We start from the raw sequence: 26,180 nt of genomic DNA, 5'->3' as shown, positions 1-26,180 counted from the left end.
TCTGTGCAGTGTTCATGATTTGCTCTACACACTGTGAAAACCTTTATGCAATTCTAAGCAGAACAGGGTTTAAATGCATTTTTATACTTAGTGTAAATGCCTCCCACCATGTACACGCAGCAAGAGGCATTTACCATGCATTCCTATTAAATGTGCCCGTTAGAGGAAGATGCAGAAAGCTGGTGAAGTCCATTTGAATCCTCTTGACTGACACCAGCATCAAAATCAGATGCTGGCGTTATTGTTTTTTTGGCAGGCGGAGCGTAGGAGGCAGATGGGAGCGATAATCTGGCTGTTTACTCCTGCTCCGCCTGGCATCAAAACTGAAAATGACCGTAGTTTAAAAACCGGTGCAAAACCTTGTGTGCCTGGTTTTTATAACGGTTTTAACAATCCGGGACTTGGCAAATGTCCCCCGGGAGCAAGCTGTGATGATGTTTTATATGTAATGGGCCGCTTCACAGAGCCAACAGGGCTGCGAGCAGGCCAGCAGCCAAGCCCTGGACTGCCATCCAGCTCACCACACAGTTACCAACCTAGCTTGGATCTGGAGTGGTATTTTCAAGGTGAAAGTCTTGATGCCGCTGTGCTAAAGCGTCTAGCAGCTGACATCTAAGCTCTAACTCCTATCTCCTTGGTCTCGACGTATAAAAGTGGGATTTGGCTGTGGCACCAGGGAATGATTGTGGCTCCTAGATTCCTAAGATAAATTATGGGAAGGGGAACTCTGTCTTATAACACTCGCTAAGTATACCTCTGCCTGTATCCTTGATGGCCACCGTGCTCTGTATCAGATGCAGTACACACATACATGCCAAACCTCAGATTTAGATGGGAGTCTCCCTATTTTTATCTAAAAAAATGTGCTATTGTTTACTTTCACCCTCCTAAAATAATTGTAAGCCCCCAATGGAATCCAGTGGTAAAATTAATTTCTCCCACAAAATCCCCCTCCCATGTGCTCCAAAACGTTGGCATGTATGCAAACGTGTGGAGGGTTCTGACATGGTCCCACCTTATTGGATAAGGCAGACATGTTTACAGGCCAACAGCAGCTTCGTGCCTTCCATGGGACCACTTTCCGATCAATAAAACTGCCCCTTCTGAGACAAAGCGCCAGGGAATGCATGGACGCAGCCGCGCAGCGCACACAATGCCAGCCAGCGACCACCTCTGAAAGGCCTCTCTGCATTCTTTCCCACAGAAATCCACCAAAGGCTCGGTTGTCCTGGACTACGTGTTCCGCCACCTGAACCTAGCGGAGATCGATTACTTTGGTCTGCGTTATTGCGACAAAAGTCATCAGACGGTGAGTAGACCTGCAGCCCCTTGGGCACTTTGCCCGTTTTTGTGACCTTTCCGGACAGTGATCGTAGGCATTTTCAAGTCTGTTAATCATTATTCAGTCTGATGGATTTCCGGCTCCAGGTTTATTTGCTGACGTCAACTGCACGTGAGTCATTTGGATAGTTTGGATAGAGACATTTCTAGTTAATGTTTGCATCAGAAAATAATTGACTAAAAGCCGAATATTTGACACCTGAATTCAGGGGAGGACTGGCAACATTTGACCTGGGGGGGGCGGGGCAGGGGGACAGCTCGATGGGGGGGGGAGTAAACTTTTCTGGCACACAGTGCAATAGCTCAAGCTCACAGCGCAGCAACCCCAACAGAATAAGATATCATACACGCCAACCCTCCCAATTTAGGCGGGAGACCGTGAAAAATAGCAATATTTTTCACGGTCTCCCGCCTAAAATAACCATAACCGCAATGCATTCCTATGGGAAAATGCATGTCTCCCGATTTCCCTGGGGAAATCTCCCTCCCAGGTGCGTCGCAATGTTGGCATGTATGATATACTCAATACCAACCTCTCCCCTTCCCATACTTTATCAATATATAAAGTAGATATTATTGACATTCGTTTCCTTTTATGAAACATCTTTTTTTCAGTTATGTTTGAGGTTTCTTAGAGATCCAGTTTGTAAATTTGTCAGCAGTCTAAATCTCCTCCCATCATAACCCATCTTTAGTGTTAGAACAATGTAGAGAGGTAGGAAAGCTAGAGAATCCATTGGCAGAGCAGAGACATTGCTGAACCGGGGGCCTGGGTTTGCTCTCAGAGCCAAACATGATCTGGCATTGCCAAAGACTCGTACCTGGCTTCCTGCCTCCCCAGCCCACTACACAAAACCCATACCTGCACTCTGTGTACCCATGCCCCACAACATAAGACCCTCAATTGTCATCCTGCCTCCTCACTAGTATGCTGAACATAATTATAATTATTTTTAGAAGAACACTGTAGAGTATACACCTGTACGAGTGAGGCTTTCTCTACAGATAGTTAATGATGATGATGAGATAGTAAAGGAAAATAATTTGAAGATCTGAAGATCTTGGACAGGGCAGCATATGTACAATTTCAGAACCACTTGGACAAAAACAATATATTAGGTGAATTTCAAACTGGTTTTCCGTGCTATACGCGGTACAGAAACAGCGATGCTAGATCTTACAAACAATCTGGTAAGCATTATGGATTCTGGCAAGGTAGCTGTGTTGATGCTTCTCAACCTCTCGGCAGCCTTTGATCTCATTGACCATAGTCTGCTGCTCGAGAGGTTGGAAGGTATTGCTAACTGCTCCCAATCAACAGTGCAATGGATGCAATCTTTCTGGGGACCCAGGATGGTGCGTGTTTCCACAGAGTGAGTTCAGGCACCCCCTGAGTGGCTGACCTGCGGTGTTCCACAGGGAGCTTGCCTTTCCCCTTCCCACTTTAACCTTTATATTTGGCCACTCTTTGATCTCCTGGACAGCGTTGGCGTCAAATACACAAATTACGCTGACGACACCCTGAAGATCCTTGAGATGTCTGGGATATATGAGAGGGACCTACAGCGCATCTATCAGATGTACTCTCTGATCCAGGGATGGGTGGATGTATGCCAATTCCCTGTCCCTGTCGAGTCAATGCCTGGGGTAACTTGAGAGCAGATACAGTCAATTCACGATAGTCGATAGCACAGTCGAGGTGAGCCCTTGGGTTAAAACGCTCAGGGTCCACCTAGACTGTAACTTCAATATGACAAAAAATGTTTTATAGATTAAAGTGGCATGTGCCTACATGACAAAGCTCCCACGGCGGATTAAACAATATCTGTCCCCAAAGAATATATTCACGTTGTCTACTGCCCTTCTAAATTCACGATTAGACTAGTGTATTAGCCTCCTTGCAGGTACGTCACAAAACAACCTGAAAATCCTGCAGGTGGCCCAAAATGGTTTTAGTGTGGTTTGTTACCTAGCAAGAAGCGACCATGTCACTGAAGCTTGGAGGTCCCTTTCACTGGCTACCGTTCACCCATCGTCTCGACTACAAAATCCTGACATTGACGTATTAATTTCTAGCAGATACGGCCACGGCCCCCACCTATCTTTTAGAAAAGTTAAAGAAAGTCCCTGTTGTTCGATCTCTCCGCTCACATGTTCTTGACACACTGTCTCTCCTCAGACACAAATGGAAGAACTTTGGAGGCACTAGTTCTAATGTCCGTGCCACATGTATTTGGAACTCTATTCCTCTACACCTGAGAAATAACCCAACTATATCAGGCTTTAAAGAAGCCATTAAAACACCACTATTTAATTGGAATGATTAGACTACCGCTACCCACCTTGTTATACCCTGGATTCTTTACCCTGGATTTCTCACTCTGGACTTATTGATGTACATCATTTTGGCCTACCCCCAGATCCCCTTACTTTTGCGCACTTAGGCCTCTGAGCATTCTGTGCCCTTTAAAAATTACATACTAATAGGGCACAGGGATGAAAAGTGATTTGCTCAGGATCACATAATGTATGAAATGTGGAAGGTGGGGGTTTGAGCCCTGCCTTCCTAGTTCCACAGCTTCCAAATCAGAAGGGAGGGAAGACTTCATCTCCTATTCCATCTTCAATATTTGAAACAAATAAAATGGTTCCTGCAAAGTTGATATTCAAGGGTTAAAGTTGTAAACTGTTCAAAAAATTTGGGTTTCAAAGCATCAACGTAACTATGAGGGGGAAGCCTATTCATTGTCAGTATCCCAAGCAAAATACATCTTAGAAAAAGACTAAGATTATAATTATAATTTACTATAATCGCAATCTTAGTCTGTACAATTGTGTGTACTTTCAAAGCACCAAGTCACATGATAAAGCAAAGCAAAAAAATAAGAACGGTAGTAATTGAAACATATGTTCATAAATAAAGCAAGAATGCATCACTTAGAAAAAGAAAGGGGATCAAGCCAATCTCACAATCGGGTGCAGTGGCAAGCAGGTCAGATCTTAGGGAAAGTCAACCTGCTGCCCTACTGTTCCAGATGTGTACCTCTGTCTCATTTACCCTATTTTCCTTACCCATCATCCTCTGGTATCCTTCCCTTGCACCACATTTTCAATGCACCCCTGATTCTTATAAATAACTTCCAGACCTCCGTTCCCATTTGACTCCATCCGTTAACTATTAACTAAATCCCTTACCTTCCACACACCTCCTTCGCTTGCCCACAGTCGCATTGCTCAGTCACCAATTCCTTGTCACTCACACCCTTTAGTTGCCCATCACACCAAGCCCATTCCTTGCCCCTCACCACCTTCTGTTGTCCTATCTTATAGTTAAGCCGTAGACCACCTTGATTTGCCAGTCAGCCTCTGCCAGACACAACAAGACGCTGTGGTCAGAGTTTCTGTGTCTCTGGTGATGTGTTTTGAGTGTATTTGTGACAGTGTAAAGTATAAGAGTAAGAATATCTCTGTGTTCATGTGACTTTGTATCTATATATCTGACTCTGGTGTTGATTTGCATGTCTGTCTTTTGTTGGTCACAGAAGTGAAGAGTGTTCTAGACAAGACAATGGGAAACAATCACAGATTTAGGTGGCTGTGCAAAGTGGGGTGGTAACAGTAAAATTGTCAGTATTTGGCAACTACCGTTGATTTTACCAACCACCCAATAACTAGCAGTGGTATTTTAGGCATCGTAGATGCTCAATAGAAATTGCAATGCCAAAGAATTAGCTAGACTGACTTCCCCAAAATGCCAGTCTAGCCACATAACACACATTTATTTATGTATTTACAGGGAGGAACAATGCTCTTTTGATCACAAACGAATGTACACTAGATAAGAAATCGCACTTGACGGGAAGCAGTGAGCTTCTTACAATGAGGTGAGATGGAGGGACATTCTGACCAGGTTGTAGAGGGGAGTAAATGGAACAGTAACCGGGGACAATACATAAGTGAATTTACATAGATTAAGGACAACCAACATTAGACATTTCTAAGTGCAGGTAGGCAGTACGGCCAGCTGTGCTTTGGATAAAGTTCTAGAGTGGAGGAGGAGAAAGTGATGGACAGAGGCAGGTTAGAAGGGAGGGAAAAATGTTAGCTAGAAGGTTGATGATGGGTAGCTTAAGAGGGTAATTCGGAAGTGAGAGAGGTAGGCTTTTTGTTTGGTTTTGAAGAAATCCGTGTGGACTGTTTCTTGGCAGTCCAGGGGAAGAGAATTCCATGCAAGTGAAGCAAGAAGAGAGGAAGAGTGGAAGTGAGAGGAAGCACAGGGAAGGTGAGGTGCCACAGGGGTAGTCGGGAAGTCAGAACAGAGATTATGCGAAGACTTGTACAGTTGAATATAGGAGGATTGATAAGGTGGCGCCTTACCATGGAGACATTTGTATACCAGGAAAAATATTTAAATCTGTCCCTGTTTTGCATCATCAGCCATCCAGTCTGGTGACGGTACGAGGAAGTAGGTGTGAAGTGAGGGAGTTCAAAGAGTCCTGGTAGCAAAGTTAATGCTATTGTTGAGGGGACAGACCGCATAGTTGGGGAGACCAAAGAGGATGCTGGCACAGTAGTTCAGGTTAGAGAAGACAAGAGTAGTTAAGAGATGCTTTGCAATGTTGAAAGGAAGGTGGTGCCTGATTTTCCTAATATTAAGGAGGTTGAGGTGAGCTGCTGTTGTAGTTTTGTCGATGAAAGTAGAGAAGGTGTGAAAAGGGTCATCGATGACAATGAGGTTTCAACCTGAAGTAGAGTAGGGGAGTGTCCAGTGGAAACTGGATAGGCAGCCTAAGAGATGAGAGAAAGCATTTGGCATAGAAGAAGAGCACTTCTGTTTTGATAGAGTTTAACATCAGAGAGTGCAAAGCCATCCAATATTTAATGGCAGAGAGACAGTTGGAAATGTTGATAGAGAGATCAGAGGAGAGTTCAGGAAAAGAGAAGTAGATTTGGGTGTCGTCAGCAAAGAGTTGGTATGAGAACTCAAAGGCAGAGTTTAGTGCCCCAAGAGCAGAGGTGTATAGTGTAAAGAGGAGCGAACCCAAGACAGAACCTTGTGGAACACAAACAGTTAGAAGAGTGAGTTGAGTGTTGTTGATCCAGGAGACAGAGAATTGATGCAGTGCCAGTTAGGATTCAATCCAGGCAAGGCTTGATTGGGAATCCCAAGAAGAAAGAGAGCATTTAGGAGATCAGAGTGATCGACTGTGTCAAAGGCAGCAGACAGTTCAAGGAGAATTAGGATAGAGGATAGGTTGGAGTGCTTAGCAGAGGCAATGAAGTTGGACACATTCATGAGAGCAGTTTCCGTGGAGTGACAGGAGCGGAAACCTGCTTTTAGGGGGTCTTGAAGGTTGTGGATGTTTAAGAAATTGGAAATACTGTTAAACACAACCCTTTTGAATATTTTAGAGTAGTGCTGAAGGAGAAACAGTAGGTTTGTGTCAGCCCCTTGCTTTTTTAGGAGAGGGGTGACTGTGGCTGTTTTGAAAATACAGGGAAAGCAAGTGGAGTCAAAGGGCAGGTTGAGGAGTTCAGCAAGGTGAGAGGGCACTAAAGGGGCAATAGGCTTAACTAGCTAAGGAGCCAGAGGGTCTGATGGGTCACAAGAGGGGTAAGCCTTCATCAGTAGAGATAGGACATGCTTATCATGCTTGCATTCTCTTAGATGCCCAGCAACAAATTTCATGCCACAGTAGGAAATGGCTAGCCAGGCTACCCCAAAATGCCTGTCTAGCCATTTAATAACACTTAAATGCCAGTCTAGGCAGGTAATAAAACATCATAATTTCTCTTGTCAACAGCACATTTTACTGGGCATCTATGCGAGATGCCCAGTAAAAAATGCTGTTGTTACTGCACCCCACCCATTCCTCAGCCATGCACAAACACACACGCACACATATTCACACAACATTCACTCGCTCTTTGACACACAGCATTCACTCATTGATTCACACATGCATCCATACATCACACACAAACATTATAATAAATAAAAATACAAATCATACCTGCACACAGCCCAGGTCCACACTCAGCTATGCCGCCACTTCCAGCGTGCCCTCTGACTTCTGCATTGCACGAGCAGGAACCAGGAAAAAAGAGCGCTTCCTGGTTCCTGCACATTCGTGCGTGGGAGTTGAAGCACTCCATTGAGATCTCCCTGATTGGTTTATATGTGTGAGGAGGTGTAGGAGCGCCCCCCTGCACATACACACTTGCAGTACCCCAGCCTGCATCCCCAATGGACTGTATAAGGCCGGAGAAGCAAAATGCCCCTTGCCTTGCATGGCTCATTGAGCATGTCCACTGGGATAAAAACTGTGTAAGGGGAAACTGGGATTCCCTTTGACAGTTCAAGGCAGCCCATGAACACTCCCACAGCTGCAACAAGCAGCTTAGGGAGGGCTCGTGGGCTAGAGTGGCTCCTCCATGATGGGTGAGGGTGCAGGCAGGTTGGTGCCCCCACACCCATTATGGTCAAGCCACCCATGAACGCTGGCCTCCTGGGCGGTAAAGCACTCACACCTCACTTTTTTTTTAGCAATGCCCTGCTAATGGTCAACAGTTTAGTGTAATAGCAGCATCCCCTGCCATCCCATTTTGGGCTGTGGAGCAAGAATAAAATGTGGATGACAAAAGGCATCTTACAGCGGCCTTGCAATTATGCTGAAAAGCATTACTTTTGTTAGCAGGGCCTTTCTTAGGCATGTGTGTTTAGTCACTTGGCAGTCATGGGACAGTTCCAAAACGATAGACCCCCACTATCCTCCAGTTGCCTACCTATTCTGTGTCTGCAATTAAAGAGAGTAACACAATAATGCTCCTTTCAAATATGTAATTACATCCATGATGACTGCTAGCTTGGCATGCAAAACATTGGTTGGCTTTTATGTGTATAGTTTAATGTTTCTAACATTATGGGTAACAGAAAGCTGGAAGTGTGTGACAATCAGTATACCCAAGTCACCTTACTACACTATTTCCTTTAATGTTTGTCTTAAAGTGATCAACATACAGTAGCATGAAATAGGACATATTTAGGATTGCATATTTCTGCATTCTGTAACTTGTAGTTTTCCATTCAGGATGTGCAAATAAAGCCACAATTATGATCCTTTGTCTTAATATGTGTCTAGAAAGTTTACATCTTGTCAAGTTCCTTAACTGTGTGATATAGTGATTACTTGCAAAATACACATAATACAATATTTATATAGTCCTTGAAAGCCAAAATGTAAATATTTGTATCAAAAATATGTGGTCAAGTGTCTAAATGAAAGAGAGGGTTAACATCCTGGCTTCACTGCTTAATCGAAGTGTGTAATCCATTGCTAACAATTTAATATCACTGTGATTTAACTGCAAACATTGGAGTCCTTAGAAGGGATTACGTTCATACTACTTACAATGGGGCAGATTTAATGATTTTAGGGAAAAATGCTCCTGCGCATTTGTTAGTGGCCGCCGTGAGCGTCATCTACAGTTGCATTGTTGTTGCACTGGCTCTCCCTCCATCCAATAACGCTTGATTTGACAGGCAGATACATAGGGGCTCATTTTTTCAAGTTTCCGTCGATGCTTGTGCAAAACATGTAAACACTGGAAGGGTGAGGCGGAATCATAACCTCACACAAACACAATTCTACAATCCAGTCTCTGCCTCCAAGACTTTATGCGATGATTCCTTATTGATTTTCTTTGTTCAGAAAATTGCAAAGACTAGCGATATCATTGCAAAAACCTCTTCGACCTTTATGGAATCACAGGTCCTTAGTAGAGAACTGCACTCTAGTGGACCATTGAAATATTTTTCAGTCTTTCAGCCTACAACAGTAACCCAGGTTTTCAATATCATTTCTAAGCTGCAATCCACCACACCTCTTGAACCTATTCCTCTGAGAATTCTGAAAGACATCCAGTCTGAGTTGGCTCCAATGATCACAACATCAATCAATGCATCTTTTTGCACTGGTCACATTCTGCCATCTTTGACACATGCTTTTGTTACACCACTCCTAAAAAAAGCCTTCTCTGGACCTATCTGTCCCTGCCAACTTTTGGACAATATCCCTACTGAAAATTCTTATGAAGGTGTTTGAAGCAATTGTCCAGACTAGCTGACTGGTTCCAAATAACCTTATTGATACTTCTAGACCTGTTGGCAGCATTTGACGCGAATGGCCATGACCACCTCTGTCAATGCCTAGAGGACAGTGGGATTTCTGGCTTGTCCCTGAATTGATTAATGACATTTCTCTTCAACCATTCCCAGATTCTTCCCTCCCACCCACCTATAAGGCAGAAGATGTCCCCTTAGGGTGGGATGTCCCTCAGGGCTCGGCCTTATCACCCATTTTATCCATTATTTACATATAACCTCTGATGGCATCATTTGTTCTTTTGGTTGCTTCTACTCATACGCAGATGATACACAATTGATCTTTCATATTGATTGATCAGGACCTTACTGAGTCGGTCTCATGTCTCAGAAACGGCTTATCTGCAATTAGCCAATGGGTGAACCAGAACTGACTTAAGTTAAATGGGGATAAGACTGAGGTTTTGGTCGTCAGCCCTCCCTCGGCTAAACATCTCTGGGCCCTAGAGTTTTGGCCATTGTAACTTAGTCCTCTACCTACCCCGGTAAAATCTGTAAAAAAAATCTCAGTATCAAAATCTCGGAGTCTTTGTCTCCTATGCTTCAGATCAGTGCTAGAAATAGGACTGGCAGTGGCGGCTGGTGACTTTGAAAGTTGGTGGGGCGTACATATCTTGGTGGGAATTTTGGAGCGAACGCAGCGAGCAAGGCCATCCCGGGTGGCTTCTCTCCCTGCAAGAAATTATGGAAACATGGCTTCCTAAATGTGCAATTTACTGCCCAAATCCACAGAAACGTGACATAAAAACCATTAGGTTTCACATACATATGGTGGTACATTATTTGTGTGCAAGTGTGATGGTGTATTTTACAGCAGCTTGTATTTCAGAATAGCTGGTACTATGTTGTATGACTTATGCCCATTAAGTCCTACCAGAACCTGTTGCAAATGAATTCCTGTCCTCTAAATACCACTCTCTCAGCCTTGTTTGCATAAAGGTGAGCAAATTGCTATTTGCCCCACCTACATTGTTAGATGTGTTTACAGTGAGAGGTAGTGGCCCCAGTGTCCCATCCAGAGAGGTGGGATGGGAAGCTGGGCCTCATCAGCGCATGTATACAGAGAGAAGTCAAAAGATTTACAAGCAAAGAGTATACATGATGCAAGACATTCTGGGAGACCTGTGCTGTTGATTCTCCTAGTTGATTGTACCATTTTATCTTTTTTCCTATTAGAATGGATGGTGTGTATGTGCCTCTTCCCCTGCCCTGACTGTGTATTCACTGGATATCCAAAGGGAAGGCCATTAGGTCATCTACTGCACAGGAAATCTCAGTGTAGTACATCGAGAAAGTCGCAACGACAGCCAAGAAACCGAGGCTGTCATTAGGAGTTGTTTAGCCATTGTAAAAACATGCATGCAGAGCTCACAGCGTGCAGATATTGCACTACATGTGAATTTTCAGAAAGGTCTACATGCACAAATTCTGGTCTAATTATGATTTGAAAACAGCCTGGAATCCACTGAAATGTCAGCAATGGTTTTCTCCAGCTTAAGGATATCTGGACTGGACCAATGTGAAGGCATTAACAGATGATGCATACAAATACATTTTTCTAAAATGAAGCATCTATCAACACCAACAAAGGCAGTTCACAAAATGGGAACACTGCGCCTCTGCCATATAACACATACACAATAGACATAACTAAAAGTTCACATATCAGAAAGACAAAGCAACATCTGAGCCAAGGTGTCACCAAACAAAGGTATGAAAGCCAAGTGTCCAAAAAGCACATCGTGGAGTAACATGTATGAGGCTGGTGGCATCCACAGACATGCACAGACACAGATGCTGCCCTTTGCTGGATCTTTGCCAGCACAGAAAGCGGATGGATGAGAGCGGGGAGCCAGTTATATGAGACTATAACCTCCATCCTCTAGCTCTTTCAGGACCACACGCTATAGAAAGTAGCATTCATGCACTGACTGCAATATTCCTTCTAACTAAGCTGCTGGCAGTCCTGCACGTATGTTCCACTGGGACTGCTGGTGCGATGACCCAGCCAATATCTCCTGTGGTGCTCAGCCAGGGCCAGAATGCCTACCTGCACCAGGCCGCTTGCCACCCCACAACACAAAAGGAATAGAAATGAAGCTAAGACCAGTTTCATTGTCATCACTGGCTCCCCTTGTGTAGTGGGTGCACAGGATGGTCATACACAGCCTTGAATTTTCCCATCCCCCATGCAAGGATTAAAATCCCAATTTAACAAGCCAATTAAACGTGCTAACCCTGCAAACTCACTGTTAAAATTCACCACCACTGCTTAGCATTCTATTTTCACACAGCACTTGCAATATATACACACATACACGAGCGTCCATTCAGGGCCTACCTGGATGTGCAGCAAGCACACAACTGAAGCTTTTCAGGAATGCAGTATGAGAGTCAAGCACTTCTTAAATCCTGAGCTACCACCCAGTCCTCATGCTCATGGACTCCTTGTCACCAGCTCCTGTCCCAGATTCACGTGCACAATATTGTGTCAGAAACCTGAAGAAATGAACTCGGAGGATGGCAATGCATATCTAAAAACAGGCGTTGCTTAGTAAATACCATTGGAGGCAAGGGGGTCACTAGAAGCTGCGCAAAGAAAGCAAAACTTTGGATGGTGTAGCACGTTTTTGGTGCTTATCATGATGTCTGCTGAACTGACATTGGTTTGATTGCCCTCCTGTATTTTGCTGTGGCCACGACTTTTCTCAGACACTGACATTCCCCAGGTGGGTATGCGTTACCTTGGACTATTTACTTTTCCTTGGTGTGCTCCTATGCTATTAAACTCTGTGAAAGTAGACGTGCTGGGACTTGGCAGGCCAGACACAGAGCCTGGAAAATCGGGAGCAAAGTCTCTTGTGGGAGTCAGATCGAGATACCTGCTTTCAGCATCTCTAAATCTGGCGGGAAAGCAGCAAATGTGAAAAAGGCAGCCACACTTGAGAAAACTACTCTGCCAGTTTCAGGAAGGGATGAGTGCTTACCATACCCCCTCCTACGCGTTGCCGCACAGCATGCTTCTTTAGGGACATTGTGGAAATAATAAATAGCAGCCTTTGCAAACCCACGGGGAAAAACGTGGTACATGGCATGCAGGCGTGCACAAGGTGGCTTCCACGCCAGACTGCCGGTCCTGGTCAACAGTGCACCGCAGAAGGGGCATGGCAGGCTAAGTACTGTGGATTAGGGACTGTGAAAGGCCACACACTGCAAGGGGCATGCTTCAGGCTGGACACTCCCGCCAGTCATTCCCTTGAACATGGCCAGCGATGGGACAGATACAGAAAGAACAAGCTCAAAATAATTAGCCGTGTGCAAGGCGAGAAAGAAGCACTTTGTAACGCGAATGTACCCCGGCAACGAGCGTGCACTGCAAGTTGGGCGCAATGCCGGTATGTGTAAACACATTGCAAAATAAAAAAGGGACATTTGGCAGAAAACATACTCGGTAGCGTTTATTCTACGTATGTAAGCTGCATTGTTGTGAGTGTCTTCAGCCACTTAATTTACAGCAGAAAAGAAGACCTGGAGGTGCGGCCGCGCCGTGCGCGCTCTCGTCGGAATGCTGTATGCCTGCCAGCCTTTGCTGCTACGGGGGCCCGAGAAATACACCGAGGGCCCCTTGGAAATGTGAACTTTGTTCTTGGCCTCGAAAGGAGCGAGGGAGACTGTGGGAGGTTTAAGTAGGCGAGAGCTGCCTGGGTGCTTGGAGGAGCATTAGTAGCAGTATCACACACACAGAGTGCACAGAATATTAAAACAAGTATCACTCACCTAGATAGAAATGTTAGTGTCAGTAGGCATGCACGAACGTGTATAGACTACCAAGAGAAGCACACATACTCACACACGTCCTTAGAAAGTTAAAAGTAGCATGCACACGTTTATTGAATGCTAGGAGAAGCTCATATGCGTGTACTTTGAAAATTCAAGCCAGCGTGCACAAATGAATATACAATATTACGAGCAGTACGCACGTGCACACAGAACGTTAAAACCACCAAACACTCATGTGTATTGAAATGTTATTGCCACGGGAAGGTATACAGAATATTAGTACCTGCACCCACACATGTATAACTCCCCAACTGCCCTAGTCAGACCGTCGACAGCATCGACATACTATGCCCTGCATTCCTCAGGGCAAGTCTCCAGACCAGTCCTGGCCTGGGCATGGAGCACTGTCCTGGGGAATGAAGGCCGGATGGGGACTGTGACAGTCAATCATCACGTTTTACTTTACTTTTACTTACCTTAGGCCGTGCCAGGTGCATTAGTGGACCCTTAACAACAGAACAGTGGTCTGGGCAGCAACCAGTCCACACAAAGTGAGAAGGTGCAACCAACCAGATTTCCGGCGTCACCACACGTGCGCCCAGCCAGCCACACTGAATGTCATTGGCTGGCAAACAGCCAATGACATTACAGTAACTAAGTGTTGCTATGCCGAAATTAGAGCATCAGGCACTTCACGTACGTCAGTGTGATGGTGTGGGGCGATGGCAGGCTCCACCTGCAGGCACACACGCACGCATACAGCACTCGCACCAAGAGACACGCCGGAGACATGTTGCTGCTCTGGTCTCCGGCGCGAACTGCCGGCCGGGACCGTCTTTATTCCAGGCGCGCATGCGCGAGCCTCGTTAAGGGCCGCGCATGCGCAGAATCGCGTTGTCACTACGCAACATCCCTCCTTTTTCCCCAAACAATGAACATTGATTAACAGTGTAACTTCACAACGTATTCTTCAAACATAAACGTTCCAGCACGACCTAGATTACTACGCAGGGTCCATAATAAAGTCTTGGAACCTCTGCGGCGGCTTACGCCCTGCCCGGCTCAGGTACCTGCGTGCCTCGGCCTGAGGCACCTCTTGTGTCCCTTGAGTCTCGACCAGTCCATCGGGTCTCGGTGGCGGTCCATCGCTTGGCTCAGGTGCCGGAGGGTCGACTTCATCCGTTTCGGCAGATCCCACGCGCTTGAAAAACGAGACGTTCCTGGTGACAGTTCCACGTGCGTTGGCCGCTGTGATCATCGAGCCCTTCACATGCGTCACCCCCAGGGGCTGGGTTTCGTAGGTTAACGACAACTTTCCTTCTGCTCTTCTGTTTCGCACCAATACGGTATCCCCCACCGCAATCGGCCTTTCAGAGAGCTTCCTCCTGATCGTCTCCTTTTCATTCTGCGCCGCCCTCTCCGTTCGCACGTGATCCGTTTCAATCTCCCCCGGCTGGCGGCCTTCCATTTCCGGCAGGAGCCCTCTTGGTACGCGCTTAAAGAGTGCTTCGGCTGAGGCGACCCCAGTTGACTGATGTGGGGTCGAGCGATACTCTTGAAGGAAGTCCACTAAGTTGCGTCAGAGGTCTGCGCCTCCATCTGCTGATATGCGGAACACTTTGTTTAGCGTTCGCATGAATCGCTCTACCTCCCCGTTTGCCCTCGGCCAGAGAGGTGTGACTTTCCTATGGCGTATTCCCCTCTCCTCACAATACTGAGCAAAACGTTGCCCCCGAAATGGTGCTCCATTGTCTGAGCATATCTCCACCGGAAACCCATGCGTGGCGAACATTTTCTCCAGCGCCATGATGGTGTGGTCACTCGCCGTCGACTCCACCAGTTCAACCTCCGGATAGCGGGACCACTGGTCTGTCACCACTAGAAAGTAGAGCCCTCGGCCGGTGGATCCAAAATCGGCATGGACCGTCCCCCATGGCTGGTCACTTCTCTCCATAGTTTGGATTGGCGGGGCCCTTTCCACCGGGTGTGCTGCTTGGCAGGGGATGCACCTTCTCACAAACTCCTCCACTCTACTTTCCAGGTCGGGAAACCAGACCTTGAGTCTCAGTCTTGCTTTCATCTTGGCCATCCCTTGGTGCCCATTGTGTGCGAGCTGCAGAACCTTGTCAACCAGTGTTCTCGGGATGACAATCTGGTGACCCCTTAGTAGGAGGCCATCCTCGGCCACCGAGAGCTCATGGCGCGCTTTCCAGAGGGCCTGCAGGTCTTTCTGAGCCCCTGCGTTCCTTCGGGAGTTGTCCTGAAGGACCTCTCGCCATTCTCCATTTGCCATGGCAAGCTTGATCCGTGTGAATGTCTCGTCCATGTTGGAGTCTTCGGCGATCTCCTGGCGGGATAAGGCAGTGGGCAGCGCCGATTCGACCGCGAGATGTATTGCTTCGACACCCTCCGCCACTTCCACTGTGTCTTTTGGCCTCCCCGCACCTGGATGGCGGGACAGGTAGTCTGCCGGGTTGTCAGGGCCTGGTCGATACAGCAGTTTAACCCTGTACTCCATTAACGACAGCATCCATCTCTCTATTCTAGGCGGTGGTTTGGATGATGTTCCGGTCAAGATCGGGATGAGAGGCTTGTGGTCGGTTACCACAACGACCGGTTTCCCCAAAATATATATCCGGAAGTGCTTGCACCCCCATAGGATGGCCAGAGCTTCCCGCTCAATCTGAGAGTACCGTCTCTCCGTCTCCGTTAGCGCTTTGCTGGCATATGCGATGGGCCTCATGGTTCCTTGATTGTCGGCCTGCATGAGGACAGCCCCCAGTCCTACGGGGCTGGCATCGACTACAATTTCGGACTCCCCATCCGGATTGAAGCATGCCATTGTTTCTTGTTCCGATAGGGCATTTTTGATGTTGTCGAAAGCCCTCTGTTCTTTCTCCCCCCAGCTCCAGGCGATGTCGTTTCTGGTTAGCGCTCTCAGGGGTTCCGACAGGGAGGCCAGATCGCGGATGAAGCGACCACAATATGTCACCATACTCAGGAAGCTTCTGATTTCAGATGGTGAGGTTGGCGGGGTAGCTTCCCGGATGTCTTTCACTTTTTCGGGATCCGTTGATATGCCCCCCGCGTGGAAGACAAACCCGAAAAATTCCAGCCTGTCTCTCAGGAACTCACACTTTTCTTTGTGCAGTCTCAGCCCTAGGTCGCGCAGCCTCACCAGTGTGCTTTCCAGGTGCTTTAGGTGTTCAGCCTCGGAACGGGCGAAGACCAGAATGTCATCCGACATGTTTATCACTCCCTTGAGACCAGACAGGGCTCCCCTGATGGTATTCTGGAAGATCTCTGCCGCGGAAGAGATACCAAAACTGAGTCTTTTATATTGGTATAACCCCTCGTGAGTCGTAAACGTTGTTATGTATCTTGACTCGGGGTGGAGCTCTAACTGATGGTACCCGGATCTCAAATCCAGTTTTAAGAACACTTTCGCCCCTTGAAGCTCCCCAATGATGTCGTCCAGGGTGGGTGTTATGTGGCGCTCTCTTTTGATCGCTAGGTTGGGAAGCCTCATGTCCACGCAGATGCGTACCGCACCCGGCTGTTTGGGCTTTGGGGCTACCACGATCGGGGAGACCCACGGGGTGGGGCCCTCTACCTTTTCAATGATGTCCTTGTCTATCAGGGATTGCAGCTCGCGTTCCACCTGTGTCCTCAGATGGAAAGGGACGCGGCAGTGTTTTAGAGCCGTTGGTCTCACCAACCCATCGATGTGGAGGCGTATTTGGTCAGCCTTTAGTTTCCCTATCCCTCGGAATATCGTTTCAAAACGACTCACCAGATTTTCCAAGTCAGTGTGGTAGACCGCAAATGAGAAGTGTACAATGTCCAATGCCTCAGCCGCAGCACAACTCAGAAGGGAATGCGGGCTCACATCTGTGACAAAGAACCTTGCCCTTATTCTATTTTGTCCGTGAGTGACTGGGGCCACGAATACTCCTTGGATGGGGAGCGGTGTGTGTCCTCCAAAAGCGTATATACGTGCTGTGGATTCGGCTAGGCATGGTGGACCAGGGAGTGCGTTGTAGTGTTCCGTCGCCAGCACACAGACGGAGGCTCCAGTGTCTATCAAGACCGGTGTGGGTGTTTCCCCAATGTTTACTGTGCACTTGGCTTGTCGTCTCCTGCCGGGGCCTTCAGCTATGCTCGAGATGAAGAAGATTTCATCTTCCTCCTCCTCCTCCTCGGCGATGTTTAGGTCCTATATACCTTGTTCAATGGATGATACGCCCCTCACTCTCCGATTGCCGCCTCTGGCAACCCTTTCGGCCCTCTCGACACGGCGACAGGTGCTGATGCCCTGCACACCCTAGCATAATGTCCTGGGGTATTGCACCGGCCGCAGGTTCTCGATTTCGCTGGACAGTCACCCATGTGTGTCAGGTCGTACCCACAATATTGGCACGAGGGAGCGTTGCTGTGCCCCCCCGGCCTATCACCACCTCTTGACGTCCATCTTGACTTTCCTGGGTTAGTGCGGCCAACTGCAAAAGCCTCACCTTCGTTTCTCCCATGCGTGGCTGCATCCATTTTCGCACCCCTCGCGTCAGCCAGCTCACAGGCCCTCCCTGTGTCCAGAATCTGTTGTAGGGTCAAACCAGGTTCCCTCAACACCTGCCTCCTCAGTTTACCGGAGCTGCAGCCCTGCAACAACTGGTTCCGAACCATCTCCTCTTCATTTCCCCATCTACAGGAGCTTGCTAGAACTCTGAGTCGTGCACAAAATTGATCCAATGACTCTTCCTCTCGTTGTCTTTCTGCACTCGTGACAAACCTATCAAAGTCTACATTCGCCATTGGCAGAAAGTGATCTCGGAGCGCCTGCTTCACTGCAGGATATGTCGCAACCGGAATGTTCAGAGAGTCATATATCTTGTGAACCTCGGCCCCTGCCGAGTACACCATGATTGCAATTCTTTCTTCGTCCTCCGTGATCCCAGAGGCCGTGAAGAACATCTCCAACCTCTTCACCCACAGGAGCCATTTAGGCCCCAACTTGGAAGGTGGGCCCGTGGTATCAAATTCAGGCATGGGGGCTAGTGTGCTGTTCACCCTGCGAGGGATGGGGGCAGGAGCGCCATCCTGTTCTTCTTCCTCCCCCATTTCACTGCGTGGTACTCACTGGAATACGTTGAACTGCTTTGAAGACAGGGCCCCGGATCACCCTTGGCGTAATATCTTCTCCCGTGCCACTCCTTCTTTTTTTTCGACAGAATGTCACAACCTTGCAGCTGCACAGGCTGTGGAGGGTCCAAAAATTGGTGATTTACAGTGCAAATCGCAGATGGCGCACAAGCACCCTCTCGGGTCGCAACCACTGCATTCTGCGCCCAATCCAAGATGGCCGCCGGCCGCACGTGTGAGCCTGTGCCGACACGGAGCAGCGTTCTCCTCCCTGAATGCTACCGGAGCAGAGGACTGCTCTCGCGCCGTCCTCGTCGCCGGTGTGATGGTGTGGGGCGATGGCAGGCCCCACCTGCAGGCACACACGCACGCATACAGCACTCGCACCAAGAGACACGCCGGAGACGTGTTGCTGCTCTGGTCTTCGGCGCAAACTGCCGACCAGGACCGTCTTTATTCCAGGCGCGCATGCGCGAGCCTCGTTATGGGCCGCGCATGTGCAGAATCGCGTAGTCACTACGCAACAGTCAGCTTCCCAGGTGCGCTGTTTGCGCACAGATTGACAGGGCCGGGGCCACCTCACTAACACCCCGCCAGCCTCTACATTGCATGGGGGTTACGTAAAGTGCGTGGAGCTACGAGCTCCACACATTTTACAGTGAAAAAAGGTGCGTAAAATCGGACCCACCCCTCTGTGGGGCCAAGCCAGCCATGATAAGACAGCAGAAGGCGGCGCTGGCATATTAATTATTTATTAATTTGCCATCACGCAGCGCTGCTAAAGAAGAATTATGCAGATGATTCAAAAAGTGTTCTCTCTGCACACACTCGTACCCTGGATAGTGGGGGCCCTGGGTAGGTGGGCAGCGCCCCCCAGCCATATATAAGTGGCCGCCACCGAGTGCTGACCATCTGAAATTAAAAACGTCCCTTCTTACGTTATGAATTACGTGCCCCCTTGATCTAGGCCTCTATCTCTGGAGTAATTGATTATGTTAATGCTACTTTATTAGCTCAGCCTAACTATCATAATAAACATTTGCAAGTCTTGCAGAATGCCACTCCGAGGCTTGTAGGTAATTTGCCCAAATCGGCTTTTGCCACTCCCTTAGAAAGTTGCACTGGCTCCCTATTGACCATACATAGAGTCACATTTAAATCTCTTTGCCTCGTACTTCGGGCTTTCTATGGCAAAGGCCCTGTGTACCTCCTGGAAAGTCTCTGTAAAAATAAATCCTCTCTTGGTCTCTGCTCTGCTGATAGTCTCCTCCTGATTGTACTGAAATTTCAAAACAGCACGGTGGGCAGTCGTGCCTTGTCGGTGGCTGTGCCGAAGCTTTGGAACAGTCTTCTGCTGGCCCTTCAAGTAATTGAATATCATCTGAGTTTTAGGAAGTCACTTAAAACTTTTTTTGTTTCCATCCTGTGAATAACCTGTCTGCTACTTATTGCTTTTCTCTGTTGGTTGCTTCCTCTTTCGTCTCTTTCTACTTGCTCAGCGACAGTATACCATTGGGTCACAGTTTGTGCGTAACAGCTTCCGTTACCATACCATACTATTAAATCTACCCCTCCTACTGCCATACAAATGAATGAAATTGAGCCAAACCAACAGTTTAATGCATAGAAGTCTTATGCAGGACTTTTATACATTCAGTTAACTGTACAGCTCAATGTAAAGGAGCCCTATATTGCACAAGAGATTCTAGAATAGTACCCGTGAACGGAGGATAGCACAGGGGCAACGCGCTGGTCTTGGAAGCAAGACCACGCAGAGCAACAGAGCTTTGAATCCTGGATCAGCGCTTAAAAAGCAAACTCGGGTACGGTATTAGGCGTGTTATAAAAAAACAACTAAATTAAATAAATAGTAAGACTGACTGTAGCAAACCCAATGTTAATGTCCTCCCCTTTTGCTGTCAATGTCCGAAGTTACTTGTGTTGGGCCATCAAGAGTACTGCCCCACAGGTGAATCAGTGAAATTCTATGGTATGCCCTGTTATGTTATGTTATTTAGTCTTGAATTGCATATCTTCTGTTGTTTTCACAGGTCTTGGAGATTCGTGATCTGGTGTGCTAAGGGACTATCAATCAAGGTGAGCCCCGCCCTGTGATTCCCGTTTAGCAGATTTCAGGCATTGTTTGCTGTCCAGTATCGGGTTTGGAAATGGCATATGTCCGGTCCTGTAGATAGGAGAAAGTGGGAATCTATCCTCGACCCCAAACCAGAAGGTTTGAACTAGTGAGGGACGGGAAGCAGTTCCCCAGCACCACAAATAAGAGACTCCCTACAATTTATCTGGTTCAGGCAGTGCAAAGCACTGAACGTCGAAAGTCAGAGTAACAAAGAAATAAAACAGTAGTATAGTGAAATCAGAAAAGAACTCGGCATCCAACACCCAACTGATAGATGGAAAACTGTGGTACCAATCTGGCCAGCTAGCAAGGAGGCTAAATATTGAGGTTAGGATTCCAGAGCTCAGTAGTAACCAAGAAGGACAGAGAAGTAACTGAGCAGCGGTCAGCGGCATGTCCCCAAGACAAGAAAAGGTTGCAACGCGCCATGACCGGTGTTCGCTTTGTTTATATAGTGTGCAGCATTAAGCAGAGTCCTGCACATTTGTTGCCATGTTTCCATGGCAATGGACCAAACCGGCATAACCGCACTTGCACAGAAGGCGGCCTAAGGTCCCTGGCACATGGGCGTGGGAACTGTCAGGGGGCCCCCCAGGAGTGAGGAGGACCCGATCCCTGTATGCTTACGAGGGTGATCGCGTAGCCGCCATTGGGCCCTCTACGGAAGGGAGACATGGCAGGCCAATCGGGTAAGTTCTGTAACATGCCACCCACCCCAAAGACTGGAAGGAGCACCAGGCTTCCAAGGACAACAGAGGTAGAATCGGCAAATCAAATGAGGGGTGTGGACACCCGAAGCTGCTTCCCAGGAGTTGTCATAAGCAGCGTATCCCTTCCAGGAGACCAGATAGTAGAGCCGACCACGGCAGAGCTTGGCATCATAGACATCGGCTACTTCATTCTCTGACACACCATCCACCAGAAGAGGATCAGGCCATGGACCACAGCACCGATAGGCATTCGAATGGTAAGGTTTCAGCAGTGACACGTAAAAAACTGGATGGACCCCCAGGCAACAGGCAGCTGAAGACGAAAAGCTACTGAGGAAATATGCCGGATAATCCGAAACGAGCAAGTTTACGATAGACATTCCGTAAAGGTACGTTCTTTGCAAAAGCCACACCCGATCACCAACATGATAGTCTGGTTCGGGAGACCTGCACCGGTCTGCTGTATTCTTAACAGATGCCTGGGTGATACAGAGATGCATCAAGACGTGTCGATGTACCTCCTGCAAATGGGGTACCAATGAAGCGCTGGAAGTTACGAATCCAGAGGCAACCACAGTCAGGGGCAACAGGGAAGGACGATGCCTCATACAACAGAAGAAAGGACTGACATCTGTCGCAGAATGCATTGAAATATTGTAAGCCACTTCTGCCATGAGCAAATAGGTACTCCAATCAGTCTGCATACCACTGGTGAAACATTGCAAGTACTGTTCCAGCGTCTGATTATTGCGCTCAGTCTGCCCATTGGTTTGGGGATGGTATCCAGAACTGAAAGCAGTGGTTATGCTGATGAGTTTACACAGCGAAGTCCAGAAGCGGGAAGTCAATTGTGAACCCCTATCAGAGATTATCTTATCAGCTAGGCCATGTATGTAATAGATGGGAGAATAGAAGATATCTCTGCCATTTGAGGGGCGGAGGGAAGACCAGGCAGATGTACAAAATGAGCCATTTTGGAGAAACAATCCACCACCACCATTACACACGTCAATCCATTAGACAGAGGGAGGTCTACGATGAAGTCTGTAGCAATGGTGTGCCAGGTACGAGGAGGTATTGCAATGGGATGTAAAAGACCAACTGGCCATTTCCTTTCTGGCTTAGTTTGGGCACAGATCAGACAAGATGTCACACAATCCCTAACATGTTCTTGTAATCCCGGCCACCAGATTTGACGACCAATAAGTTCTGCAGTGGCCCAAAAGCCCCTATGGCCGCCCAATGGTGAATCATGCATCTGAGATAATACAAGGTTCCGAAGTTCGGATGTTGAGATGAGATGTAGAGCTGGTTTTCATGAAACAATAAACCATCTTTCTTACAATTCAGTGGATTTTTAAGAAGATCCGGGATCCTAGGATAGTTGAGGGTTTGGTTTATCACTTGATTCAGTATTGGAGGAATCGCCACTAGAAAGTGCGATAAAGGTGAAAGGATATAGCCAGGGTGGCCATCACTCTCACTGGAGTGTAAGGAACGTGATCCTGGAATGTAAGTGACGTAGAAATCGTAGTGCCAGAAAATGAATGCCCATCTCTCCTGCTTCCCATTTTGACATTGTAAGATACGAAGGTACTGAAGATTTCGGTGATCAGTACGGCCCTCTACCTTGTATCGTCCACCAAGTAAATTTTGTCAGCATTCCTCGAAAGCCAATTTAACAGCTAGCATTTCTTTCTCAATTATCGTCTCATTTCTTTCACTGGGTGTCAGCTTCCTAGAATAGATGACTACTGGCAACTCAATATTAGAATGTGGGTTCATTTGAAGCAACACAGTGCAAACCGCCTGATCAGATGCATCTGTCTCCACAATGTAAGGACGAGAATTGTCAGGATGTTGCAAGATGGGAGCACGTGTAAAAGCTAATTTGAGGTCCTCAAATGCCTTTTCCATTTTCTGATTACAAATGTACAGCTGTTTGGTACTCGCCATCTTAGTCAATTCCAATGTCTTCTGAACAAAGTTAGATATAAAGCATCTATAGTAGTTGGTAAACCCAATAAATCGCTGCAGGGCTTTGAGGTCCAATGGTGAAGCCCATGCCAAAATGGCCTGCAGTTTCCTGGGATCCATATGCACCCCCTCCGCAATAATGACATACACCAATAACTCCATTGTGGAAGCATGGAAATAGCCTTTTTCCAGTGTAGCAAAGAGATGGTTTTGTCACAAACGGTATAGGACTTCGGGTACGTGAGACGTGTGCTTACGGGGTTGCGGAAAAAACAAGAATGTCATCAAGGTATACCCATACTGACTGGCCGATGATGTAAAAAAATACTGAATCCATGAAACGCTAGAAGATCGCTGAAGCGTTACTGAGAGCAAAAGGCATTACGTTGTATTGTAAGTGTCTGAAGGGAGTTTTAAATGTGGTCTTCCACTCATGGACAGATTTTATCTTGACTAAGTGGTACGCCCCTCGCAGAGCCAGTTTGGTGAATCTTGTGGGGTTATGTAGGGATTCCAGAATGTCTGATCCGTGGCAACAGGTAATGATCCTTGATGGCTATTTAATTGAGCAAGCGGTAGTCAATACACAACCAAAGTGTTTCTTCCTTTTTAGGTACGAAAAACAGAGGAGAGATAAGCGGAGATTTAGAGGGCGATATATACCCAAGTGTAAGACACTCATCCAGGTACTTCTTCAATTTGATCTTTTTGGTTTCATTCAGAGAATAGAGTCGTTCATTGGGTAACACATGGTTGTTTACAGATTTATCTCACAATCGAAGTCCATGTGAGGAGGTAAAGGAATTGTACCAGGCTCACGAAAAACATCATGATATTGTTGGTAAACAATGTGTAGAGAAAGACATGAGTTCTGTTGGCTCCTACTGACTCTAGAGGAAGAAGGAACACCTTCCTGAATAGATGAATTGTAGTCAGAAAAGCACCAATGAGTGGTACAATAATCTGAGGCAAATATCAAGACGCACGTAGAACAATTTATGCATGGATTATGAGTCAAAAGCCATGGTATGCCCAATACCACTGTATAGACTGGAGATTTGATGATATCAAAGGCCAAACATTCCTGATGTTGATTGATTTCTAGCAAAAGTGGCATTGATTGGTGGTCAATCGGATCAGAAGATAGTGGAGTTGCGTCGATGAGTTGTACTTCCGTAGTTTGTTCCTTTAGTTCCTGAGGAGCAGAGGAAGGCAGCACAAAAACACTATTCAGGTAGTTGCCAGTGGCTCCACAGTCCAGTAGTGCTGGTACTAAAATGTATTTGTTGGTTTTCGTGCCCCAAGTCAGATGCACAAGAAATATGAACAAAGGCTTAGAAGGCATCAAATATCCGGTTTCTCTGGGAAAACTGTTGTCAAATTTTGTAAGGCCAACCCTTTGCTTCTCATCCTTGGGCAGGCCTTTTAATTTTCCAAACTCCTAGAAGGATGTACCGGGCATGTATCAAGGAAATGCCCAGACTTTCCACAATACATACAAAGGCGGTCAACACTCCGGTGACGTCTCTCAACTTCAGTCAAGGGACCACGTAGAGCACCTATTTCCATAGATTCCCCACTGTCTCATCTTGAGGCGTGGTAACAGCAATGGATGGCAGGCTTGTCCGGTGAGGGGATACAACCAATCACACCTCTACCGTTCTGTTTGTCTTTCGGTCAGATGGTGATGAATCCTGATTAATTGATTTATCAGTCCCTGCAAAGAGGTTGCTTCAGGTGTGTGTACCCACTCATCCTTGTATTCTTCTCATAAACCCCTGCGGAATAGGTTAAGTTGAATAATAGCTGGCCACAAAGACTCAATGGCTAACTGTTTGAATCTTCCTATTTAGGATGTTTTATTTATTTATTGTTCGCTTGTTAGGCGCTTATACAGGAAGTAAATACTGTTTCAAAGCGCCCACAGGGCAACATGGAGGGGACAAGGGATGAGAAACAATTAAAATACATAACAAATATTAAATACAGTGGGGGGGAGACAAACCTACTATGCCTTGTGACTGTTCAGAACGTGCAAGTGAAGAAGGGAATAGGATAGGTGCTGGGGTGCTCATGGGTGAGCACCAAGTGAAGTGCAATGCAGGGTAAGTGCGAGCCTCCATGGGTGGAGGGTGAGCCAAGGCAAGTGCTGAGAATAGACAGAAGCTGGGGCATTTCAGTGTGGGAGGTCACGAACCAGAGGATGCATAAGGGCCCTGAACACCAAACAAGCAACTGTGAGATTAGAAGAGGAGAGAGGGAGGGATCTTCCAAAATTTAAGAAAGTCCTGCTGAAGATGAAAAGAGAGTCTTTTCCAGAGAAGGGAGCCAGCTGAGGAAAGCGATCGACCTCCTGCCCTCTGTTTAGCAAACCTCTTTACACACCAGGCGTTGGTGCTAGAGGAGCACAGAGGCCAAGAGAGGGAATATTTAGTAAGAGAGAGTTGCAGATAGTATGGTCCCTGGCCCCAGACAGCCTTGTGGATGATACAGAGGGATTTTAATTTAATCCGTGAAGCAACCAGGAGCCAGTGAAGACTTTTTAGGGCAGGGGAGATGTCATACCTGGGCTTGAGGGCAAAGATAAGTCTTGCTGCCCTAATCTGGATTAGGTGGAGCGGTCGCAGAGTGAAAGAAGGTAGATTCGGGAGGAGGCTATTGCAATAGTCAAGCCTAGAGAGACCAGGGTTCATGTAACATTGAGCTTCTCGGGGAAGGTGTGAAAAGGTAGAATTCTTTTGAGAAGGAGGATCTGAAGGTGGGACTTCTTGGCAATGTCCTGAGTGTGAGGTGGTTGGAGAGAGAGGAGTGGGAGATGACTCCAATGTTTCTGGCTTCAGAAGAAGGACCCGGGGGAGAGCCCATGGAGGAAAGCCAGAGTTAAGGGAAGAAGGCAGGAGCAGGAGTCCCAATGGGAGGGATCTCAGTTTTG

The 26,180-nt window shown here is 47.1% G+C and overlaps 1 protein-coding gene across 6 annotated transcripts in view; it reads left to right on the top strand.

Moving 5' to 3' along the window:
- The window catches only part of EPB41L4A (erythrocyte membrane protein band 4.1 like 4A), a 1,024,616-nt gene that overhangs the window by 174,876 nt on the left and 823,560 nt on the right, over positions 1-26,180 (top strand). For all 6 annotated transcript variants that reach the window (XM_069625493.1, XM_069625495.1, XM_069625491.1 and 3 more), the window contains exon 2: positions 1,205-1,309. In XM_069625493.1, the coding sequence (XP_069481594.1) occupies positions 1,205-1,309 (105 nt within the window). The remainder of the gene's footprint in view (positions 1-1,204; positions 1,310-26,180) is intronic.

Source organism: Ambystoma mexicanum, chromosome 6p (genome assembly GCF_040938575.1).
Source record: "Ambystoma mexicanum isolate Mex_15411 chromosome 6p, UKY_AmexF1_1, whole genome shotgun sequence".
NCBI classification, from domain to species: domain Eukaryota; kingdom Metazoa; phylum Chordata; class Amphibia; order Caudata; family Ambystomatidae; genus Ambystoma; species Ambystoma mexicanum.
This window is presented reverse-complemented; position numbering and strand designations above follow the sequence as displayed.